General features: G+C 41.0%; 1 protein-coding gene across 1 annotated transcript in view; it reads right to left on the bottom strand.

Moving 5' to 3' along the window:
- Positions 1–6: 6 nt before the first annotated feature.
- Ate1 (arginyltransferase 1) overlaps positions 7–8,653 on the bottom strand; it is a 97,961-nt gene continuing 89,314 nt past the window's right edge. The window contains exon 12 of the mRNA XM_013021900.1: positions 7–1,782. Coding sequence (XP_012877354.1) covers positions 1,604–1,782 — 179 coding nt within the window. The 3' untranslated portion in view covers positions 7–1,603. The remainder of the gene's footprint in view (positions 1,783–8,653) is intronic.

Below are 8,653 nucleotides of genomic sequence, written 5' to 3'. Positions count from 1 at the left end.
GTGTGTGTGTGTGTGTGTGTGTGTGTGTGTGTGTGTGTGTGTATGTGTGTGTGTGTACATAGCAACAGTTCTTTTCCCTCTCTGGACAGGATTTCAGATTACTTTGGCTTTCTTACTTTCCTTAGTATTTTAGTTGCTCACAGTGAGTATCTATGAAAGTCATAAAATGAAGCCATCTTCACTTTAGAGGGGAAAAAGAGACTAGTTTCTGAATGTGGGAAACGTTCTCTCAATTTTGAAGGCAGTTTCGAGTTAGTCATTTAAGCCTGCTCCTTCGGAGATTGTTCTCCTGAGTGATTTACAAACCTCCAGCATCCTTGAGAGTACAGGATGTTTGTAATCGGAGGAAATGGTATTCCCTTTTTAATTCTAAACTGATAAATGTTACTATTAATGTTTATCAAAATTTAGTGCATTTTGGAGAAAAGTTTACAATCAGTAATGAGATTTAAACTATGAAGTTTTATATGGCTCTAAAAAAGAACTGTAGAAAGCAGAAAAATGGGCAAAAGGGTCTAAAGAGGGCTGGATAGTAGAGCCACTGGCAACCGAAGAGAAACCTGCTGAGAAAGGGCAGAGAAAGCTTCCCTGCTCTCACTTCCGACCTCGCCATGCCTAATGCTCTCCTTGCACCCGGCCCTGTGCTCAACAAAACAAGTGAGGGGGAAAAAGAGACTAGTCTCTGCTTCAGGTCCCAAGGGCAACATCCATTCCCTAACTCACAACCAGGGGACCAGAAAAGGGACAGAGCTCAAAATGACCCCTACTGACTTGAATGTGGCTGGCACCCAGCCCCGAGAGCAGCCGGACGCTAACCAGATTTCACTAAACTACAAGTGTCCAGAGCCCCAGGAATGGGGACAGATATACTTCCTTCTGGTAGGTTTAAATCAAGGCAAAAAGTGTTTTCCTTTCAAACTTCTGTTGCTTAGACTTTTAGAGACAGAACAAGTGTGTCATTAGGGTGGTTACAGAATTTATTGTCCAAACTAGGTGACTTTGAGAACACAAGGAAACACTAGTAACGATTCACTCTTGAAGGAAAATGATGCCCAAATCAGACAGGAATCAGACTGTCCTGGACAGACAGATACTCAGTGTGAACCTGAGCTCTTGTCAGTGTCTGTACATCAAGGTCTACCACAAATAGTGATGCTGAGTGAGCGCACAGCCTGGCTGTCTACAAGATGCACTTCCTGCCTTCGTCCTGGTAAGTAAGAGTAACTCAGTGTATCCGAGGAAATAGTCTGAGTTCCTCTGACAGTCAAAACCAACATAACTGTGATGATTACTTGGATTCAATTCTTAATTTTACTTCCTAAAATAGTAATTAGAGAGGTTTAGCATATCTTGTGCCAGAAACAAACTTCTGAAATGACAGACCTCCACTATGGGGCTATGGTCATCACACATTTAAAAAATACCTTGTATTAACCATGGGATTCTCACAAATGCACTGTCACAAATGTTTCAAAAAGGCTGGAGGACAGTCGACGTGAAGCCATCTGCGCGGTGGGGGCTGCAGCGTCTCCTGGACGCGGACGTGAACAGTACATGGCAGGGAGGGTGGAGCCGAGGCGACAAGCAGAGGGCACAAAGCACGTCAGTTCCTAAACAGCAGCATCCTCTCGGAGCACGCCTGCCCCACCAAGCTTGCGTACTGCTGTACCGTGGCATCCTCGCTCGGATCTTTCTGGTGCTTCTTGTAAACACCATAAGGCATGATGGCTTTCTTGTAAAATACCTTCAACCGGTCAGGTTCCTTGCTTCGACCTTCATCCACTGCAATAACAAAAAACTGAGGATCAGCAAGCCATGTGACAAATACCTTGTATTTCTTAGTTAGCAGATATGTGTGCCCAGCACATTCACTGGCATGTTAATAATAACAAATAGGAAGTACCTCACTGGAAGGTAATAAACATCCTGCAGTGTGAGAGGTGAACTTGAAGTAGAGTCACAACAAAGTTTACACAGCTCCATCATCTTTCAAGGGTCCAACTGTAAAAATACTCTGCCTTGCTTCTGTTAGCATCCTGTCTGGCGCTTCAGCTGACTCGGTGGGTATGAGGAGCTGGGCCTGATTCTGGGAGAGGCAGATGGAAGGATCTCACAGTTTCCACGGACACTGTGGCCCGGGTGCTGGTGGCTGCTGCTATAGGACTTTCTCTTCTTTCATTAAAAAGAAAATAACCCTAGTTTATATCAGGCAGATCTACCCAGAAGAATGCCAGTCCTCCTTGCAGCCAGATGTGGCCTCACAAACAAGTTCTGGCCAATGAGATACAAGCATTTTGTGAGTTTCCAGGGACTAGCCTAGAACATTGGTGTAATGGCAGGTGCACTAGTGTTTGAAGGTGCGCTTTTGCAGGTAAAGAATAAGACTGAACCTTGGTTCAATAAAAACAGAAGAGAGGAGTTGGGTAACAGCAGGCTTCATGTGACAGTGCTGCTGCCATGTCAACCCTGGCTGCCTCTGTGTACAGACTCACATACAACATACTGTAAGCCATTCTTCCAGGTTTCTATTATGTGGAGTTGGTCTTAATGTAGAGCATAAGGTACTGTCAGGTAAAGCAAATTCACTTTTAAGAACCATCATTTAGTCACAGCATGGCCCTCGTGCCAGCCTCCATATTGGGGTCAACTGAGGATTTTTAAAATACCAAAATATCTCCAGAACTGCTACCCAGAAGTTCTGATTTAAAAACTAGTCTGAATTGACGCCAAGCACCAGTGTTTTCTTCAACATCTTTATGACATTGAAAAGCATCCTGTGTACTTACAGATGCTCATGGCAGGGCCTGTGGCCTGTGGCTGTAGAATTAAGTTACATTATATCCACAAAACGAAACATTGAACAACTATTACCACAAAAGCAAAAGCATGGAACAACAATTGCTTTTTAAGCTAAATGCCTAGGACTGGCTGAGTGTTCCTGATCCAAAAATGCTTGGCACCAGCCAGCTATGATTGAAATCCCAGGCTTGGGAGATTGAGGCAGGTGACTGAGAACTCAGAATCAGCACGGACTTATTAGTGAGACCCTGTCTCCAAACCAGGGAGAAAGAAAAAGGTTTGGACAACCTTCCAAAAGGGTTTCAGACAGTAAATTTGGGAATATTTTAGGGATGGAACCCAAACCAAAACACAAAATCCATTCTGGCCTCACAGATAGCTGATACACACAAGTCTGAAGGTCACTTTGTATGTATTTTTAATTTTTTTTATTATCTTTAAGTAGTTTTACAAAGAAGTTCTCATTCTACGAAACAGTCGATGTCATAAATTGCATAAACTGTGGAATAGTGATACTTAAAGTCACATATACATTTTAACCTTCACAAGGCAAATCGTCGTTATCATGGCTGTATGTATTTTTGATGAGTCTGGGTTTGTGGCTGTGCCCCATCAGAGGAGGTCACATGTGCCTGTGCCTCTACACAGTGGCCCCTCATCACAGCACTGATTTAGGCCACTTCTGTCACATAAGGAATAAATCTAGCCAGGAACGGTGGGTGGCTCACACCTGTACTCCTAGCTCCTCAGGAGGCTGAGATCTAGGATCGCAGTTAAAAGTCAGCGGGGGCAGGAAAGTCTATGAGACTCTTATCTCCAATTAACCACCAGAAAACTGGAAGTGGCGCTGTGGCACAAGAAGTAGTGTGCTCGCCTTGAGCTGGAGAGCACAGGGACAGCGCCCAGGCCCAGAGCTCAAGCCCCACGACCGACAAAAAATAAAAACAAAAAATAAAGAGTTACAAAAGCAAAGGCCCTTTATTTTATCAAAAGATTCACAATAATGGATTTAACATTCCAAAGACTTTTTAAAAGATATTTATTAAGAAGCTGGAAGCGTATATTCACTAACATATTAAAAATACAGTTCAATGTGGACTCCAAGTAGCTATAAAAAACATATACTTAAACTCAGCTCCGGGGCTCTGTTCTTAAGCATTTTTGCTCAATGCTAGCATTCTACCAATTGAGCCACAGCTCCACTTCTGGCTTTTTTGGTATCTAACTGGAGACAGGAACCTCATGGATTTTCCTGCCCTGGCTGGCTTTGAACTTCAGTTCTCAGAGCTCAGCTAGGATTACAGGCATGAACCAAAAGTGCCTGGTAAAAAACACATATTTTAAATGACAAGTATCATATAAATTTAACAAATTGGTTCAAATAAACCAATTCACATTTAGTCAGTCTGTCACAGTATGTAAGACCCCCACATTCCTAATATTCTTAACTTCAAAGTATATACAGGTCAAGGTAAAAAAATTAAGCAATGTCATTAACCTGAAAAAAAAAGTTTTGGTTTAATTCAAAGGTTTGAGGAATTACATGGCCTTAATTTAAAATGAAGATCAAAGCTTCTATATGAGCAAAAATTTGCTTTGGTTTTATAAGGCTCATACAGATGACAGGTGAGAAAAATTCCAATGAAAAAGTTCAAATAGCACTACTATCATTATAAAGTTCTATGGAGCGATTTGATTACATTCTTTCTTAACCAATTGTCACATGTAACAACCTACTTGTTAGAAGAGACAGAATTATTCACTTGGAAAAGTTGGACCTAAATGTGAAGTCAGAGCTCAGAGTTCGCACACCAAGGCTCAGACTGCAGCATCAGGATCAGAGTAGAATGTATGTTAGACAAACTGCAGAAGCATAGAAAAACTGCCAGGGAACCAGGCCAGTAAGGGGGGAAAAAGAATAGATACAGAGAAAAGAGAAGCCCCCTGTGATACAACATAAAATGACACAAATCAGAGCCTTAGCGCTTTTGGGGATCAAACGAAGGAAAAGCTGCTTTCATTAGTTATGTTTTCAGCAACTGGTGGGAAGAGTTATGATGTCCTAAAAAGTCTGCAAAGGAGAATGTATAAAGCACCAAGCCCAAATTGGGTATTGTTATTTTCATAGTCAACTTAAATTTGAAAGTTTTATTAATAGTGTATGGCTTGTTTTAGAGACAAATTTGGAAGTTTCTTGCAATCAAGTGTGCACAAAGGAATATAAAATCTATATTAATCTGAGCTAAAATGCATATGCCGCTATTGTAACTGAAGGTAGAAACAAAAAATATTCTAATACATCCTTTTGAAAGTGACTCTAAAAATTTTGTACTTATAATAAAAAAAATTCTATAGCATGCCAGGCGCTAGTGGCTCACACCTGTAATCCTAACTACTCAGAGGATGGCAGTGAGAAGATAGCCTGAACGGAAAATTCTGTAAGATTCCATCTCTAATTAACTAGCAAAGGCCAAATTAGAAGCATGGCTCAAGCAGCAGAGTTCCAGCAATGAGCAAGGAAGCTGAGTGAGACTGAGCACCCAAGACCCTGCTACAGTTCAGGCCTCAGTCCCCATACAGCGTGACTCACTTTGCTTATGTACCGAAGCAGGGCACCAGTGGCTCACGACTGTAATCCTAGCTACTCAGGAGGCTGAGATCTCCTGAGGACTGCAGTCCAAAGCCAGCCTGGTCAGGAAAGTCTCATCTCCAATTAACTAGCAGAAAAACCGGAAGGGGTGCTGTGGCTCAAGTGGTAGAGTGAGCTGAAGAGTTCAGGGATAGCCCAGCCCAGAGTTCAAGCCCACGATGAAAATAATAAATAAATGTACAGACATATTCATAGGAAAAGGTCAAAGGAGAGCATAACCACTAACGATGACTAATGCTATACTGCAGGATGACAAATCATTTTTACATTTTGAACATTTGGATTCGGGCACATTTTAAAAACTGAACCTGGTCCCTTGTGCATTCTAAGCAAGCACTCTACCATGGAGCTACATCCTTTTCACATTTGGGCAAATTTTTGACTAGAGTTATTTTTTTAAAAAAACAACTAAAGCAAAGAAAGTAAGATGTGTTTGTGATGCAGAACTTTTGGAACACATATATTTCTAGCTGTCAATGTAAAAAACAATCTAACAGACAATTGTTTGAGACGGCTGGGAAGGTGGCTCAGTGGCAGAGTGCTTGCCTTGCATGAATAAGACCCTGGGTTCGATTTCTCAGCACCACATAAGCAGAAGTGACAGAAGCAAAACCTAACTCCTAACTCTGGACTAGGTAGAAGCCCTAAATTAAAAAACAAAAGATTTATCAATGAGCAAGGTGATTTTTTAAGAATTTTCCAAGTTACTTCCATTTGGCACAAAGTAGTAAGTAAAGGTTTTTTATTATTTTTTTGTGTGAAAATACTGTACAGAGGGGTTATAATTACATGGGCAAGATAATGAGTACATTTCTTATCAAGCATTGTAGCCTCCTCCTTTGTTTCCCCTTCCCATCCTCCCCCCACCCAATCCTTCCTGCGCCCCCCCCCGCCCCAAAGTTGTAAAGTACGTTATCGACATAACAACTTGTACATCTCATTGTTGCAATGGGTCCACCTGTATCCCTATTTAAACGATTTGTTTTTCCCCTTCCCCTCCACAAATTATACCGACATCAAAAGCAGGGGTTATACTGTGGGGGAGGGACATACAAAGCAACAAAGAAATAATCTTATAAATGTGTTAGAAACAATCGCATGAAAGAAAAAAAAGACATTTGAATACATATCTTAGGGTTCATTTTTACACAGACTTATTAGTAGAACAATTAATCACAGATCCCCCAATCTCCAAGGAAAGGAAGACAGGTACAGGAGCAGGGCCAAGGATCTACAAGGTGCTGGGAGAGGGATTTCAAGCAACACAGAGCAATTTAGGATAGAAAGTAACTTTTCTGACAACCCACCAAATGACCTCATGCTTTTGATGTTCTTTTTCATTTCATGCCTACCATGAACCAAAACATTTTAACAATGAAAAGGGGCAAGGGGCACTATAATAAGAATACAATTATGCCCTTCAGTGCTAAGATAAGTATGCAAGCTAGGCATAAACCGAGTCATCAAGGTAAAATTCTATCATCAACACAGAAGCCTCTGGACAAGACTACGTACACTGCAACACTTTCACAGAGGGCTATGGTGATCCGCTCACTCACACAGAATAACTGATCATGGACAGCTGCGAGGAGAAATGAGCCTCAGTGAGCACAGCACCACGCTGACTCACCTGACAGCCACGTGAGAGTCAGAGTGTGGATAATCATACAAAAGCTAAACTGGCCCTCGAGAAGCAGAGAGTTTCTCACAGACTGCTACTTAAATCTCCCATGACCGTGTTCCACAGCAGGCTCAATACTCTCCAATACAGAACTGCATTTTAATTTCCAAAAACCACAGGACACAGTCTGATTCCAAATAGTATCTAGAGTTGATAAAAACTGTGTGTTATTTGCTTCAAAGTCCCAAAGACTCCACATATGGGAAGGGATCTTTATGTTCTTTGAGGAGCTCGTCTTAAATTTGCTTTGAGTTCTGTAAAGGAACTCTATAAACAGTGAGCAATACAATGAGCTACTGCAAGAGAAGCAGAAGCTAGTAAGTTATAGGGAGAACATGCTATTTGCCCATCACTCACTTTTTTTTTTTTTTGTCCAGTCCTGGGGCTTGAACTCTAGGCTTGAGCACTGTTCCTGAGCTCCTTTAACTCAAGGCTAGCGTTCTACCACTTGAACCATAGCTCCACTTCCAGCTTTTTCTGTGATTAACTGGATATAAGAGTCTCTCCGACTTCCCTGCCCTAGGCTGGTTTCAAACTGTGATCCTCAGATCTCAGCCTCCTGAGTATCTAGGATTAACAGGTGTGAGCCACTGGTGCCCAGCAATAGTACATTCTTGATAAACAAAAACATATTATATCAATATCAGACTTAAAACTCTTCTGTGCCATAAAATTGCTTATTAGTACTTATTTTAGAAAATAATTTTAAAATATATAAGCTGACTATGTACTTGATACCCAGTCAGTGCACAGAAATTATCCAGTCGGGGGAGGATGGGAAGGGATGGAAAGGGGAAACAAAGGAGAAGGCTACAATACTTGAAAAGAAATGTACTCATTATCTTGCCCATGTAATTGTAACTCCTCTGTACAGTATTTTCACAATAAAAAAAAGAAATTATCCAGTCATCATCTCAATATTATAAAGTAACAAGAACTTAGCATTTCTTTAATCATTAAGTATGTAAGAAAAAGTAGCAACCTTTAAAACAAATTAAGCAGAAAGAAGAGATGAAACAAATTCAAGATTAGAATTACTGCTTAGCTGGAAGGAACTTATAATCTTTGATATATGAATATGAAATAATTCAACAAGGCTTTTTAGCAGTTTTCTGTATAAGGAACAGGCTTCAAGCTGACCTGGAGAAAAGCTGAGAGAGGGAGGAGTAGATATATTTCCACAACATTTTGCTTTGGCTATGGGCCTGAATTCAGAGCTGATAGATTACTTTAATGAATTTTTAAAGCAATGTATCTGTCTGATCAATGAAGTGTAACTAGGAATGAAAATGAAACAATCACATTCTGATTAATAACTTAAGGTGTGGTAAAGATAAAGCTCTGTCTACTCTACAAAGCCTAAATGTCTGGGAACCCTGGGTCCAACCCTGGGAGCCTGGTGTGACCCAGCTGGTCTGAGGGCCACTCAGTACCAGGTTCTTTGAAGCTGCCACGGTAGTACCACCCTTGTTTTCATAACAGCTTTTTAAGAAGATAACAAAATACATTACATAAACCAATTT

The sequence above is a fragment of the Dipodomys ordii genome, unplaced genomic scaffold, assembly GCF_000151885.1.
Source record: "Dipodomys ordii isolate 6190 unplaced genomic scaffold, Dord_2.0 Scaffold58, whole genome shotgun sequence".
Taxonomy (NCBI): domain Eukaryota; kingdom Metazoa; phylum Chordata; class Mammalia; order Rodentia; family Heteromyidae; genus Dipodomys; species Dipodomys ordii.
The sequence above is the reverse complement of the archived record's forward strand: the minus strand, read 5'-3'. Positions and strand labels throughout refer to the sequence as shown.